Source organism: Triticum aestivum, chromosome 3A (genome assembly GCF_018294505.1).
Source record: "Triticum aestivum cultivar Chinese Spring chromosome 3A, IWGSC CS RefSeq v2.1, whole genome shotgun sequence".
In the NCBI taxonomy this organism is placed as follows: Eukaryota; Viridiplantae; Streptophyta; class Magnoliopsida; order Poales; family Poaceae; genus Triticum; species Triticum aestivum.
Window position 1 is genome coordinate 608,446,252 of NC_057800.1, and position 16,871 is coordinate 608,463,122.

Genomic DNA, 16,871 nt, shown 5'->3' on the forward strand with positions numbered 1-16,871 from the left:
AACTTGAAACATAAATCATGTAGGGACAGAAATGAACTTTTTCTCCACATGTTCATGTTTCAGAAATTTCTAAGTTCACATGTGCCAAATACAGAAGAAATTCATCAAATAAAAAGGGACTACACATATAAAGAAATAGATTTTCCCTATTTCTAAAAAATAAAACCAAGAAGGTCAAAATAAAATAATAGAGCAGTTTGATGCACATTAAAAATTTGGAATTTTCTCGTTTCTAGAAAATAACCAAAGCTTTTAAAAGTTAGATTTTCCTCGTTTCTAAAAAATAAGAGAGAAGGCCAACTCAAAATAACAGACCAACTCAAAAAAAGTTTATAAAATGGATTTATAAAAAACTAAAAAAATGAAAGAACCGAGAAGGTCAAAAAACGTCAAAGTTCAAATTTGAAACCCCTAGAAGTTCAATTTGAAACAACCGAGAAGGTAAAAAAAACCTAGAAGTTCAAAGGTAAAAACCTAGAAAATTGTTTGCTTATTTAAAACCATATTTTTCTCTAAGAAGTTCAAAGTAAAATAAGAGAGAAGTTTAAAGGTTAAAAAAACTTAGATGTTTTCTCATTACTAAATAATAAGATGAAGAGGTTGAAATTAAAAAAGGAATTAAAGAATCGACCATGAAGATCAAAAATAAAATATTTCAAAATCATGTTTATTTAAAAATCAAAAACAAAAACTTTACACAAAAAATAAAAAATGTGAAGTTCAAATTAAAATAACACTGAAGTTCAAAGTATATTAAAACCTAGGATTTAGAAGTTCAAAAAACAAAGACAAAAAACAATGTCATTTTGGGCTTTTTTCCCCAATACTAAGGATAAAAACCAAGAAGTTCAATTTAAAAAAATGAAGTAATTCAATACATATTAAAAACTCAGTTTTTCTTGTTACTAAATAATAAAACCAAGAAGTTCAATTTTTTAAAGCAGAGCAGTTTGATATTTATTTGAAAACTCATTTTTCCGGTTACTAAAGAATAAGACCAATAAGTTCTATTCGAAATAATGAAGAAGTTCTATTAAAATAAACCTAGAAGTTCAAATTTAACAAAGGGGCTCGATGTCTATCAAAAAGTAGGATTTTCTCCGTTACTAAAAGAAATAAAACCAGGAAGTCCAAATTAGAAAGATGAAGAAGGTCGGTGATTATACAAAACTAAGATTTTCCTCGTTATTAAAGAATAGAAACAAGAAGTTCAAAAATAAAATAACAGGAAGTTCAAAAATAAAATAACAAGAAGTTCAACTTTTAATAATAGAGTGCTTCAAAATTTCATAATAAAAAGATTAAGAAATAAAACTAGGAAGTCCATATTAAAAAGATGGAGAAGTTCGATCATTATAGAAAACTCAGATTTTTTTCCTCATTATTAAAGAATGGAAACAAGAAGTTCAAAAATAAAATAACAAGAAGTTCAACTTTTAATAATAAAGCGCTTCAAAATTTCCTAAAAAGGATTAAGAAATAAAACTAGGAAGTCCATATTAAAAAGATGGAGAAGTTCGATGATTATAGAAAACTTAGATTTTCCTCATTATTAAAAGAATGGAAATAAGAAGTTCAAAAATTAAATAACAAGAAGTTGAACTTTTTTAAAAAAGCGCTTCAAAATTTCATAAAAAGTATTAAGAAAATCAGATTAAAAATTCATAAAAAACTCAGATATTTTCACGTAACCGAGAGAAGTACAGATTGATAACTGCCAGAAGTCCATGTTCTACACGGTGTGCATTTTATATTAAAAAAGAATAAAAAAAGCAAAGTCTAAAAGTTTTGTTGTTATAAGTTCAAGTCCTCCGTCAGAGAAAGTTGAAAACATTATTGTGAGAGAGGTTTGTACAAAAAGAATATCGTTTGTGTAACACGGACAAATGGATGAGAAAATTACAAACAAAAAAAAACGTCACAGAAGTTCAACGTGAAAATAGCAAGAAGTTCAACTACTAAGCTGAATGAATTTCGCATGAAAAACTTTTAAAACCGCCGCGAGTATGAAAAAATGATCAACACGGGAAAGTTGTGTGTTTACAGCAGTTTTCCATCGGTATATCACTCGTTGAATTCCGGGGAGTGGATGGAGAGCTACGAGTAGTCGATGGAGATCTGCGAGCAAAAAAAGCACGTAGAAAATAGAGTGAAGTTCAGGTACACGCGCCGAGAAGTTCAGGTTCTTCACGCGGTGCATTTTCGAAGAATCTATTTCACGATAAAGGCAGAACGAATGTTCTCGCCATTTTCGCAATTACTTGAAAACGGATAGGAATCAAAGAAAACCATCAACATGAAAAAGTTTCCCATTTTTCGTATCTTTTCAACGGGATATTATTTGCCCCATTCTGATAAAGTTTGTAGAAATTACGGTGAAAATACGTTTTTCGCCATTTTCGAAACTGACTTAAAACCGTAAAGAATTGGGAGAAACAATACATACCAAAAAGTTTCGCATTTGTTCAAGCTTTCCAACGCCATATCATTTGTTGCATTCGGACGCATGGTTAAAAAATTAGCTCGAAAATACGAACTCGGTAGGACTTGGACCATTTTCTAAATTACTCTTAAACCATTCAAAATTAGAAAAAAAAACTTTCCGAATGAAAAAGTAGCGCATTTTCATAAGCCTTCCAATGTCGTATCATATGCCTCCATTGGATTAGCCGTTTAGAAATGACATCCAAAAAACCAACTTAGCTGTCCGGTTTACAAAATTTTACGTTTTTTCAAATTACTCTTTAACCATTGGGAATTAGAGAAAACTTTCAACATGTGGAAGGAGCAGTTTTGCAGCAGCTTTCCAACGCCATATTATATGCCTCATTCCGATAAAGGTTTAGAAATGCGATCGAAAATACGATTCACGTTTTTTGTGCGAAGAAAAAACGGTTTTCAAAACTGCTCTTAAACCGCTTATATTTTTCCAAAAATTTAAGTTGAGTCATGATATTGGTGTCCATAGCTTTCCAACGATATATCGCAAGCCCCATTTGGGCAATGTTGGCGGAAGTTCAACCTAGTTCACAGGGAAGTTCAATGCACTACTAGCGGGGCAGGTCAGGTTGTGATCAGAATATACGACCGCACTATTATGATCCTGAGATTAGAATAGTTATTTGGATCACAGCAGCCCTATATAGGGGCGATCGGCTGTTCCCGAACACCCAAACACGCAAAAAGACCGGCCCGTTACACTCCTTCGAACGGCCCACCCCCACTCCACGAACTTTCCCCCAACGCTTTCAATGCCCGCTCGCACCAGGAACCCGCGCCGCCGCCGTCATTCCCCAGCAGGAACCCGCGCCGCCGCCGTCGTTCCCCAGCAGGAAGCCGCGCCGCCGCCACCGTCCCCCACCAGGAAGCCGCGCCGCTGCCGCCGTCCACCCACCAGGAAGCCGCTCCGCCGCCGTTGTCCCCCACCAGGGACCCGCGCCGTCGCCGCCGTCCACCCACCAGGGACCCGCGCCGTCGCCGCCGTCCACCCACCAGGAAGCCGCTCCGCCGCCGTTGTCCCCCCACCAGGAAGCCACCCCACTGCCGCCGTCCACCCACCAGGAAGCCGCCCCGCTGCCGCCGTCCACCCACCAGGAAGTCGGGTCGCCCGCCACCGTCCACCCACGAGGAAGCTGCGCCGCCGTCCACCAAGGAATCTGAGCCGCCGCTGCCCCCACCAGGAAGTTGTGCTGCAGCAGCGGCCACCACATCCACACACCGGCGCGACCACCCGGCACCACATTTGTCAGCTCTGTCACCACCTCCCCTCTGGATCGGGTCTTCCCCGTCGATCCACTGAGCTGCAGGCTTCCCCCGACCGCTGCCACTGTTTGGCGTCGTCCTCGCCAACCGCCTCCTCGTCGCTCACCATCTCAGGCTCGTCGGCACCGACCTTGGGCGGCCACCAGTCACCCAACCCCCTGGCATCCCACTCCTCTACCCAGCGCACCCGATTCATCCCCACACAGGCATCCCACGATGCCATCATCACAAAAAGTCAACCCAGCGCAGGCGTGTGTGCAGGTCAAGTTGATCTACTTAGTGTTAATCCATGAGGCTGATCTGAACATCACTAACTGTCGGCTTCTTCCTGCAGAGCACCAACATGAGTTCTCTCCCAAATCCTCTTTGGCCATGCTCCATTTTTTGTAGATGCAAGAAGCACTACCCTCTCTATCACTCCATCTCTCTCAAGTGGCAGGCAAAGGAAACAAACCTTTGAACAACCATCTCGTCGGTGTCATTTTGGAAATTCAGACCTGTAACATCCTAAATTTTCAATTTGGAATGTTATACATTAGATCATCATGCATATCATATTTTATTTGCTTTGGGTTTTGATCCTAGAAAATTCTAAGCAACTCAAGGACCCACAGAGAGAGTTGGGGATTTCGTTATTTTCATATTTGAGTTTTTCTCAAATTTTGAGAATAGGATCATTTGATTTTATTTATTTTATCATCAATTATTTCTATTACAAAAAATATGAGAGAGGGAATAAAATGACTTTCCCAAATTATAGAAATATTGAGGATTTAATAAAAAAATCAAATAGTTTTATTTCGGAGTTTTTTTGTTGTTTTTATTTGAATTAGGAAAAATGCGCGTTTTTCAAAATTGCATTTAGGGCCCAAATAAATGTTCACTTTGTCGGGCTTGATTTTAGAAGCCCGGGAAAATTTATTTCGGGATTTTTGGAGTCTGTTTAGTATTTCTTTTTATTTTTCTTCCGAGCAAAAAAAACGCAACCGACTATGGGCCGTACTCGGCCAGGACTCCGCCTGGCCGGGGCCTTTATAAGCCGGGGCAAGCCAGCCCGAAGGCCCAGCCGCCCCGAAACCCTAGCTGCGCCCTAACCCTAGCCGCCAGCCGCTGCCGCCGCCGCGCTGCGCCACCGCCGATCCGCCGGAGCCGCGCGTCGCCCGAGGTTCGCCGCACCTCGAAATCCATGCCGTTTTTTAAAAAAATCCGTTTGTCGTTTTTCTTTTTTCAGATTTTTCTGCGGTTATTTTCTGATCGCGATTTCTGATTCGATTTTCGTTTTAGTTTTTCTTTTCGCTCGTTTATCGGAATCAGGCGATTCAAGCGCCCGGAGTTTCGTCTCGAAACCCTCTATCCGAATAATCAACTTAAACAAGTTTTTGCTACTGTAAAATTTGACTTAGGTTCAGATTACTAGAACGAAGTTGTTTTCTTTCGCCGTTTGACTTTCTTTGCTTCGTTCGATTTGATTCTTTTTGCCAACCGGAGTTCTTAAGTTGAACCTTCTGGTTAGATCTCTTATTTGAGTTTTACCTGTGCATTAGATGAGTACTTATTGTATGCTTGCTTGTTTGCCTGCGATAGAGTACCCGGAGTGCGCTGCCTGTTACTTCGAATTGTTAGGTTTCACGGATCATCAGCAAGGCAAGTAACACTTTGATCATACCTTTTCTACAACCCAGTTTTTTTGCATTAGATCAATCTTCACACATTGCATGATTAGGATCTAATTAAACTGTGGGATGGGAAGTAGATGAGGTAGTACCTATTACCTGTTTATTATCAAACCTTTGGGAGTTACTTCTACGTTTGCTTATTATGCCATGCTATGCTAGTAGACGTGGATTGGGTGAGTGAAATCCATGACAGATGTGAGATTGATAATTAATGGTTTATCTAAGGTGGCAACTTAAATACACATCTGGGTGGATTGAGGCACCTGGGTAGTCCAGGACATGCCTGTTTTCTTTTGGACGGCCACCCAGGCTCAAAGGGGTCATGAGATTTTTCAAACTAGAAACTTTTGTGTGCAGCCACAAGCCACTATGGGCTCTGGCATAGTTGATTAAGTCGTGCGAACTCTTACAGGGTAGACTAGCAGATGTAGGGGAAAGTAGGTGTACTGTTCTATCCATCGTAAGGTGCTAGTGCTTCTGAAAGACTGTGTCTCGGTCATCCGTTTCTCAAACACCATGTAGTGCGAGAAATCCAACAGAGGCGATCGAGTCTTGTGGGGAAAAGTGCGCAAACCTCTGCAGAGTGTAACAAACTAATCATGATTAGCCGTGTCCCTGGTTATGGACATCTTGAGTATCTAGTATCTGGATTATCATGTGAATCTCAACATGTTACTCTAAAATTAATGTTGTTGGGTTAATGATGATGCTTAATTGGGATTGAGAATGCTGTCAACCATTCTCAATGTTTAACAACCACCATGATAGTAATTAAATTTATTCCTTTTGAAGTAGGGAAAAATTGGCTTTATGTAAAACTGTAACCATAGAGCTTTCCACCAGCCAAATATGCATATAGTATAGCTGTTGCATTCCATTACTCTCTATGTGTTACCTTGCCAGCATATTCCATGTGCTGACCCGTTTTCGGGCTGCAACGTTAATGTTGCAGACTTTTCAGATGACGATTAAGGAGTTTTTAGGTCGTGGTTCTATACTCAGTGATGCCGTTGGAGTTAATGGACTCACTTATCTTCCAAGCCTTCCGCTGTTATCGTAATTAGATGGCCTTAAGCCATATTTATTGTAATAAGTTCTCTTTTGAGACACTCGATGTAATAAGTGTATGATTGCTACTCTGCTATAAATCCTCCGAGTACTGTGTGGTGTCAGCATTACTGATCCAGGGATGACACCGGAGCACAGAGATCAGACTGTTTGAGGTCTGGTCGCTACAGAGATAGTATCAGAGCACACGCTGACTGTAGGACACGACCACTAAGCTAAAGACTTAGATCACTACTCACTCCCTTCTCTTCTGACCTCTCATCTTTTCTACTCTTTAGGATGGCGGATGCAAGGAACAAGTTCACCCAACCAGATGAAGATACACCATTTGGACGCCACTTGAAGGAAGTCACTAGATACCTGAACATTTTCTTGAAGTCACTAGAACCAAAGCTAAATATTTTCTTGAAGAGTTCACCTTCGATTAGTGCTTCTGTGTGTGTAACTATTGGCAGTAGAAAAATCATTTTACATAGAACACAAAAAAGGTTCGAAAAATATCAATGATAGAAGTTCATGTACATGATGATTGATGCTTCGCATGTTGTGTGTATATACAAGAGCACACAGAAATCATGTTGTGCCATTATTCAGTAGCAGTTCAACAAGAAAACATGCAAGAGTTCTATTAGTATAGTTCGAGCAGAAGAAAAATCATATTGTGCTACTTGATGTTTACAAAAAAAAGATGTCATATTCTGCTACTTTTATAAAAAAATATCAGATCTTTTATGTACTTATAGAAAACCAAGAAATTCCACATTAAAAAATGGAAAAGTTCACTACTTGTAATAAAATGGATTTTCCTTGTTTCCACAAAAAATACCTTGAAGTTCAAAATTAAAAAACGGAGTGGTTCGATGTCCAGTTTGAATTATTTTCCCTTATAAATAATGAATTCAAAAAAAATATTTTCTTAGAAACAAAAACAAAAGCAAAGAAGGTCAAACTAAAAGAATAGAGAAGTACAAGTTTAAAAAAACTCAGATTTCCCTCGTTATCAAAAAATGGAAACAAGAAGTTCAAAAATTAAATAACAAGAAATTCAACTTTTGATAATAGAGCGCTTCAAAATTTCGTAAAAAAAGATTAAGAAATAAAATTAGGAAGTCCATATTAAAAAGATGGAGAAGTTCGATGATTATGGAAACTCAAATTTTCCTCGTTATAAAAGAATGGAAACAAGAAGTTTAAAAATAAAATAACAAGAAGTTCAACTTTTAATAATAGAGCGCTTCAAAATTTCATAATAAAAAATATTAAGAAATAAAACTAGGAAGTCCATATTAAAAAGATGGAGAAGTTCGATGATTATAGAAAACTCAGATTTTCCTCATTATTAAAGAATGGAAAATAAGAAGTTCAAATATTAAATAAGAAGAAGTTCAACTTTTAATAATAGAGCGCTTCAAAATATCGTAAAAAGGATTAAGAAATAAAACTAGGAAGTCCATATTAAAAAGATGGAGAAGTTCGATGATTATAGAAAACTTAGATTTTTCCTCATTATGAAAAGAATGGAAATAAGAAGTTCAAAAAATAAATAACAAGAAGTTCAACTATTAAAAATAGAGTGCTTGAAAATTCATAAAAAGGATTTAGAAAATCAGTTTAAAAATTCATAAAAAACTAAAAAAATCACGTAACCGAGAGAAGTTGATGTTGATAACTGCCAGAAGTTAATGTACTAAATGGTGTGCATTTTGTATTAAAAGGAATAAAAAAGCAAAGGCTAAAGGTTTTGTTGTTATAAGTTCAAGTCCTTCGTCGGAGAAAGTTAAAAAAATTATTGTGAGAGAGGTTTGTACAACAAGAATATCATTTGTGTAACACTGACGAAATGAATAAGAAAATTACAAACGAAAATATGCCACAGAAGTTCAATGTGAAAACAACAGGAAGTTCGACTACTATAGTGAATGAATTTGAGATGAAAAACTTTTAAAATCGTCGCGAGTACGAAAAAACGATCAACACAGGAAAGTTGCATGTTTACATCAGCTTTCCACCGGTATATCACTTGCTCAATTTCGATGAGTGGATGGAGAGCTACATGTAGTGGATGGAGATCTACGAGCAAAAAAAGCACGTGAAAAGCAGAGTGAAGTTCAGGTACACGCGACGAGAAGTTCACGTTCTTCACGCGGTGCATTTTCGAAGAATCTGTTTCGCGATAAAGGCAGAACGAATGATCTCGCCATTTTTGCAATTACTTGAAAATGGCTGGGAATCGGAGAAAACCATCAACATGAAAAGTTTCACATTTTTCATAGCTTTTCAACCATATATTATTTGCCCCATTCCGATAAAGTTTGTAGAAAATACGGCGAAAATACGTTTTTAGCTATTTTCAAAACTGACTTAAAACCGTAAAGAATTGGGAGAAACAATATATACCAAAAAGTTTCGCATTTGCTCAAGCTTTCCAACGCCATATCATTTGCTACATTCGGACGCACGGTTAAAAAATTAGCTCGAAAATACGAACTCGGTAGGACTTGGACCATTTTCTAAATTACTCTTAAACCATTCAAAATTAGAAAAAAAAACTTTAAAGATGAAAAAGTAGCGCATTTTCATATGCTTTCCAACACCCTATCATATGCCTCAATTGGATCAGCCGTTTAGAAATGACATCGAAAATACGAACTCAGCTGTTCGGTTTACGATATTTTACGTTTTTTCAAATTACTCTTTAACCATAGGGAATTAGAGAAAACTTTCAACATGTGGAAGGAGCGGTTTTGCAGCAGCTTTCCAAGGCCATATTATATGCCTCATTCCGATAAACGGTTTAGAAATGCGATCGAAAATACGATTCACATTTTTTGTGTGAAGAAAAAATAGTTTTCAAAACTGCTCTTAAACCGCTTATATTTTGTCAAAAAATTAAGTTGGGTCATGATATTGGTGTTCATAGCTTTCCAACGGTATATCGCAAGCCCCATTTGGGCAATATTAGCGGAAGTTCAACCTAGTACAGGGGGAAGTTCAACGTACTACTAGCGGGGCAGGTCAGGTTGTGATCAGAATATTATTCTGATCCCGTGATCAGAATAGTGTTTATGTGTGTGTGTGTGTATATATATGTGTGTGTGTGTGCACGCGCGGGGGGGGGGGGGGGGGGGGGGGAGGGGCGCCACACAAGGACACAACATTGTCTTAGCCGTGTGCGGCTCCCCCGTCCACCGTTTACTCCCTCGGTCATATTTTCGTAGTGATTAGGCGAAGCCCTGCGGAGATCACATCACCATCACCGTCACCAAGCCGTCGTGCTTTAGGAACTCATCTACTTCCTCGCCGTCTTGCTGGATCAAGAAGGCGGAGAACGGTACTGAGCTGAACGTGTGCAGAACGCGGAGGTGTCATGCGTTCGGTACTAGATCAGTTGGAGTGCGAAGAAAGTTCGACTTCATCAACCGCGTTGTGAAACGCTTCCGCTTACGGTCTACAAGGGTATGTAGACACACTCTCCTCTCTCGTTGCTATGCATCTCCATGGACAGATCATTGCGTGTGCGCAGTAATTTTTTTGTTTTCCATGCTATGTTTCTCATCAGGTGGAGGTTGCCTTGGCTGTCATGACGCGTGAGGCTCTTGACACAATCTTAAGGGTCATCTCCAATCATGATGCAAATCTTCACCGTTCTCGCATCACGGATTTGGAGGTTGCCAACAAGCTCCTGATTGATGCCCTAACTAGTGTCACCGCTTCGCCTCCAGAAGATAACAATGATACCAATAAAAAGGAGACTAAATGAATCCAACCGGCTTAGCATGTTAAGCTTGGGGCATTTTGAACCCTTTTTCTCGTTTCCTTTTCCATTATTACTTTTCAGTTAAACTTTGCTTGAAGGAGTTTATTTAGTTCAAGTAATAAAAGTACTATCATACCTTTTTGGTGAAGAGGGAAGAGTCTTATCCGTTAATTCATGGATGGTTTGATGAATAGTCCATAATGATCTAGATTAATTTGCTAGTATGATTACATATAAATCTTTGTGTGCTACACATCTTTGTTTTTAGATGATGATTATATGTCTTCCACATCTCTAGTGTCAATCGAGAATGAGAAGCTAACAACTTGATGTGATGCATTAGAAGCGACTTCAGTTTATTTGATGATTACTTGGAGAGGTTTTTCTTTTATACTGGTGAACCAAGTATGAAATATGGATAAGCCCTTGTGCATAAGAGAAAAAATTTAATGATTCAAGAAAACTTATGAAATTCCTGATCGATGAACTTGGATGATTAAGCATACCCTTCACGGCACATCTCAAAAAGAGAGAAAACCTCAAGTGATATGGGGCAGGCTTAGCCATTCATGAAATAAAAAGCGGGGAATGAAAAATAAGAAAATGTAAAATGCATCGTAATAAAGCTTGTGCAGTTGGAAGAGGAGAATAAAGTATCACCTAAAGTTAGAGAGAGTCTCGTTAACGATTGACTATAAGGTGTGGAAGCCTTCATACTCATTGAATGGAAATTAGGATGTGATGGAGCACGGTGTAATTAATCATATGATGTAAATTCTGAAATTTTATTTTGGACCCATTCATTTGATTCATCCGTGGCTCATAACAAAGATGATTTGTTCATTACAAGTTGCAGTATTTGCTCGGGGACGAGCAAAACTCTAAGCTTGGGGGAGTTGATGAGTCCAAATTATGAGGCCTCTTTCACCGTTATTTTTGTTCTTACTAGTTAGGATTTGTGGAATTTTACCACGTCCGGGCACTTCTTTTTGTTACAGTTTATGGAGCAATATTCATTTATTGGAGAAATCCCTAAAAATGGCAGTGGAATCATGTATTAAAGATGATAAACACTTTCCATACAAGAATCAAGCAAGAAGGCTGAAGAAACCATCGTCGCTATGCTTCCAGAGCGAACGATGGTGTTCCATGCGACCGCAAGCGCTTGCATGAGCTGTCGTATGGTGCGCTGCCGCCTATGGGGGATCAACTATTTTAACCCCATCAAAGCGGATCGGGGATCGATGAGACGTTCTGAGCCTCCAGAAACTCATCCCGAAGGCAGAACCCTAGCCGCCAGAGCCCATCTGATAAGGGGATCGGCGAGGAGAAAGAGGGGATTCTTCTCATCATGAGGGGACCGCAGTTAGCATCATCATCTCCATCATCACCGTCTTCCTCCTCATCATCATCATCCACATCCTTATCATCTGCACCAAGAACCCTAGTAGATCCTACAGTGTATCGGTTGATCTATTCATCTATGTATTCATTTATCATTACCGTGATGATTGTTGTTCCCATGTGTGAGTAGATCCTTTGTTCCCGGGGTATGGACGAACCCTAGTGTGTAATAGGATGTTTGATATTAGGATTTAATATTCTCTTTGCATGTTTATGTTGATAATCTTCTTGATGTTGGGTGAAGTCGACCATCCAACATATGCCAAATCTGGATGGAAGGTTATTACTGTTGGCTAACTGTGTGGTTGTGGAATTGGGTGACGTGACAGGCCCCTTCTCCCTTCGTAGCGGATAGTTGCAACAGGGGGTATAACGGAGACCACTTTGGTTGCGTCCATGGCGACCTTTTTCCCCTTAATCATTGTTTGATAATCGGAGTGGGGAAGAACAGTGGTGGCATATAGGATACGGAGATACCACGAGTATAAACGTGTCTGTACCGGCTCCGCCCACAAATAGAAACAATGGGTTCACTAAAGTCTCTTGCATATGGGGCTGACCCATTAATGTAGGTTCGGTGTTGCGCACTCATGCCCTGCAGTTCGATCGATGTAGGTTTTTTGTGTTTTTCTCATCGGTTTTTTGTGTTTTTTCATTGATTTTCTTTGGTTTTTTAGTTTTCTTTGTTATAACTTTAGTTATTGATCAATTATTTTGTTTCTTTCTCAGTTTCCATAGACTTTTTCTTTATTTTATTTTCTTTCCTATTTATTTTATTTTATTTGGTTTTTGGTTTCTTTCTTAGTTTTTATCAATTCTCTTTGTTTTTCATTTGTGTTTGAACACCGTATAAGTGGGTCTGCATCTTATTTTCATTATCAAGGTGTTTTCCCATCTTTTAATTTGCATCACCACTCTCAAATACTCACTTTTCTTCAAAATTTATCTTTGGTGAGCATGTTGAACTTTCTTTTTTGCATAACCTTGAAAATATAATTGGCATCGACTAATTAGAAAGGACTAACCGAGGGAGAAGAGAGAGGGAACAAGGCACATGAAGAGAGGAAATACAATCGGACGCGGAGTATGTGATGGCGAGCTCACAGGAGCTCGGAATCAGACCCGTCCAGGATTGCTATGAGATTCGCTGCATTAAATGCTATTGAGGATAGGCGGGTCCACAGCAACGAAGGGGAAATTAGATATAAGTCGAAATACTCGTCTGACAGCTGCGGCAGCGTCGACGAAGGAATGCACGCCGTCGCCTGAGCCCGGCTGAGCCGTGGCTCGAGCTTCCAGCCGACATCCTGATCTGTGGATCAGGTGCGGTTCTTTCCACTAGCGGCGGCAGAGCTCGCACTTATTGCGGTAGTTGGGATGGTGGCCGCTTAGCGGAGGCAGGTTGGATTTGGCTATCACTCCCATCGGACTCGAGGAGGAGATATTGACTCCGGCGGCGGGAACTGGGTGGCGCAGCCACCTGAGAGAGGCTCTGGCGACCATGGAGTTCCTACTTCAGCTTAGAAACAGGTACGGATCTGCTTCTTAGACAAACATGTGCGACTCTTTTGACTGTGTCTTTGTGAACTGAGCTAGATTCGGTGTTTTCAAATGCTCGTTGATTTATTGGAACTCTCCTGGAAGAGGTGAATGATAACAACGGGGCAATGGAGCCCGTGCAGTTCCCAGTTCCCGCGGTGGCCGAGGTTCAAGAAGCGGCCCCTGCGGCTTCAAGTGCTGACGGGCAGATCTACCCGGCGAAGGCAGCAGGCGAGGAGATGGGTCAGTGCTCCGAGCACTCAATTGAACAAATTGACCCGAAAACACCAGGGTGGACGCAAAGGTACTACTGGTTCCCATCTGTAAAGTAATTCATATGTGGCTCTGAAAATAAGTTTGTACTGTCGGACATGCGAGCTGTAACTGTCTAATAGACAGTGTAACTGAAGTTTGCTCTGAAAACTAGTTTGACATATGAATAAATAGATAGCTTGTTATATTGGTAGGTTGCATAGATGTCTTAGTGGATATATAATTTGACCTGCTGATGGTTAAGATCACAATTGATGACATAATGTTATGGTTTGTAATTTGAAAACCATATGCTAGACTCACATGTCATTCGTTGGGTGATCTGACTGGACAGAGTGCGAGTTGGTGTTGCTGCTCCAGGAAGGCCTCCTTGTATAGACAGGATAACAGCGCTTGAGAAGACTGTTAGGGAATTTGCGGAGCATCCAGGAGATGTGGTTATGGTGCCAAAGATTGGGACCAGTTTTGACACACTCGGAGAAGCTTATGACTTTTATAATCTGTATTCATGGGAGAAAGGATTTGGAATACGATATGGAAAGAGCAGGCTTAATGTTAGCAGGACTAAGTGCATGCAAGAGATAGTTTGCGGATGTGCGGTAAGGAAAACCATAGACTGGAAGATCTGTACCATATATTAATAATAATCAGTAATAAAAATCCTTGAGTATGAATTCTGACTTACTTGTTTGATTTGTCAGGGGAAGCTAATTGTTGAAAATACTTGTTCCCGCCGATGTGAATGCCCATCACTCATAACATTACTTCGGTCAAAGGACAATGGATGGTACATAGCAGAACATCGAGATGGGCACAATCATGCACTCTCCCAAACTTATGGACAGACAATACACTGGCCGTCACACAAGCATATTGATGTTTACAGCAGGGACCTAGTGAAGCAGCTCCGGCAAAATAATGTCAACCTTGCTAAGGTGTACAACATTGTAGGTAGCTTCTTCGGGAAGATGGAGAATGTGCCGTTCACGAAAAGAGCATTGAGAAATTTGTGTGGCAATATTAGCCGTGAGCAATCAGAAGACGATGTGTGAAAAACAATGTAAGTCTTCCATGATTTGTGCTCAAACGATCCACAGTTTACCTATTGGGTTCAAGCAGACAATGAGGGTCAAATCAGCAACCTGATGTGGGCAACCGGTAACAGCCGCCTGCAGTACAACTTCTTTGGGGATGTCATTACTTCTGACACGACTTACAGGACAAACTTGTATGACATGCACTTTGGGTTATTTGTTGGCGTCAACAACCATTTCCAGAGCATCATAGCTGGTGTGCTTGTGAGGCATGAGACAGTTGAGACATTTGAGTGGGTATTTTCAGAGTTCGTTAGGATAATGGGGGGTAGTGCACCGCTGACAATCCTAACTGGTAAGATGGTATCGAAGTTATTTAATTTTTTTATGCAGTACTGCTCTAAGGTAGATAGCCGGAAATACTAATGACCATCAATTGTATGGATTGCAGATCAGAACAGGGCAATGGAAGTTGCCATACAGAATGTGATGCCAGACATGGCTCACCGATGGTGCAAGTGGCATGTGCTAAAGAAGGCAAAGGAGTCATTAGGTCATTTGTACCGACCAGAGTTCCATAAGGTTGTCAACCACATGCTAACAATAGATGAATTCGAGGAAGGATGGAAGTACCTAATAGAGAAATACAACTTGAAAAGTCATGACTACATGACTAGTTTGTACGAGATACGACACAAAATGGGCAAAGCCGTATTTCAAGGGAGTTTTTTGTGCAAAGATGACTAGCACACAACGGAGTGAAAGCGCAAACCACATGTTGAAGAACTATGTGCTGCCTGGGTGTCCAATGCATATCTTTGTGAGGAAATACATGAGTTTGATTTTTGACAGGGAATCTAAAGGGAATTATGAGGAGAAGCGGACAACAATTGTAAGGGTTGAATGAAATACAAATTTTCGAGATTATTGTTTCAGGTTTTTTTTATGATGAGCTAACTAATTACTTATTGATGCCCTGTTTCTCAGGGAAGGCCCCTTATGCGAGCAAATCTGGCAACTGAGAGACATGCTGGGAAGATTTACACGAGGGCGATGTTTGAGCAATTTGGCCACATATTATATGAGTGTGGTGCCTATCAGGTGGAAGAGATTGAGAAAGGCAAAGCGTACGTGGCAATACATACAGATGCTGCAAGGAGGGAGAAATGGTGCCGAACCTCATACAAGGTCACGGTGGTTGAAGCAGGGGAGGAGTTTGATTGTGAGTGCAGGCAATTTGCACACATGGGCCTGCTGTGCAGCCATATCCTGAAGGTAATGTACATGTCCTGGCACGGAGAATGCACATTGAGCTTGTATGCATGACAGAGAATTTATGTTCATGGCTATATAATTTTAAGTTTTCGTTAATGCAGGTTCTCGACTTCATTCGTGTGACAGAAATCCCAAAGAAGCACGTTGTGAAAAGATGGACAAGGGACGCGAGAGATATACTTCCAGCCCACCTGGTGCAGTACCAGAAAGACAATGCCCAGGGAAACCCATTTAGTTTTCGGCATTTCAACATGTATATGCAAGCCATGGAACTTGTTAGGATGGGTGACTCAAGTGTGGCAGCATACGAGCGATTGACTACACTATTCAACCAATGTGCAGCTGAAATGAAGCCACTCACAGAGGTCAGAGATGGCCTAGGATTGGAAGACAGGTTGGCAGCTAATAATACGGTTCCTAGTAGGGTTGAAGCAAACACCATTCCGAGTAGGTTTGAGGCAGATCCCGACGCATTCGAGGCAGTAGAAGGTACACAAATGATCATCGGAAATGATGACAGCATATCAGCTAATGTGTCAGTGACTAGGCTGGATAACCTGCTAGCACCAGCAAAGCGGAAGCAAGTTGGAAGGCCGACGAGCAGTAAGGAGAAGGCCCCATATGAGGGTTTAAGTAAGAGAACTAGATTTTGCGGCATATGCAGGCAGCAAGGACATAAGAGAACAACCTGACCTGAACGAGGGGATTTACCAAAGCAACCACGTAAGCCGGCGAGATGCAAGAACTGTGGAATTGAAGGACATCGCAGGAATAACTGTCATAAGGCAGATGAACTTAGGCTGCGATAATGTAGTTCATCCTATGTGTTGTGATGAGTGTTTTTTTATGGAGGAACTAAAAATAAACCAGTAGTTGATTTTCTTTTAAGTGTAACTGAAATCTATTCGTCTGTCTCAAGTGCAAAAACTGAATTTCCTTGAATATGCAGCTGAGGAGGTTTAGTGTTTCTGTTGTTCCTTCAGACATAGATTATGCTTTAGTTTCTGAACTTAATATGGTTGTTTGTCCGTCTCTGAACATGTTTGTGCGGAAAAATGAGGTGGCATCAGTTGATGAACGAAT

At 40.3% G+C, this 16,871-nt stretch overlaps 1 protein-coding gene across 3 annotated transcripts; it reads left to right on the forward strand.

The window, feature by feature from the left end:
• The first annotated feature begins 12,888 nt into the window (after positions 1-12,888).
• On the forward strand, positions 12,889-16,772 carry LOC123062553 (protein FAR1-RELATED SEQUENCE 1). 3 transcript variants are annotated; one of them, XM_044486110.1, is made up of 7 exons: positions 12,889-13,197; positions 13,264-13,510; positions 13,814-14,078; positions 14,181-14,868; positions 14,965-15,405; positions 15,501-15,788; positions 15,890-16,772. In XM_044486110.1, exons 5-7 carry the CDS (start codon positions 15,253-15,255, stop codon positions 16,478-16,480), a joined length of 1,032 nt encoding a protein of 343 aa, XP_044342045.1. In that variant the 5' UTR covers positions 12,889-13,197; positions 13,264-13,510; positions 13,814-14,078; positions 14,181-14,868; positions 14,965-15,252; the 3' UTR covers positions 16,481-16,772. The 3 variants fall into 3 exon arrangements, with proteins under 3 accessions (XP_044342045.1, XP_044342047.1, XP_044342046.1); XM_044486112.1 differs by having other exon boundaries at positions 13,312-13,510; XM_044486111.1 differs by having other exon boundaries at positions 13,350-13,510.
• Positions 16,773-16,871: the final 99 nt, after the last annotated feature.

Coding starts and splice junctions, on each gene's coding strand:
- LOC123062553 (XM_044486110.1), top strand. CDS start 15,253: ATGACTAGCACACAACGGAGTGAAAGCGCAAACCACATGTTGAAGAAC. Junction 15,406..15,500: donor AGGAGAAGCGGACAACAATT/GTAAGGGTTGAA, acceptor CCTGTTTCTCAG/GGAAGGCCCCTTATGCGAGC. Junction 15,789..15,889: donor TGTGCAGCCATATCCTGAAG/GTAATGTACATG, acceptor TCGTTAATGCAG/GTTCTCGACTTCATTCGTGT.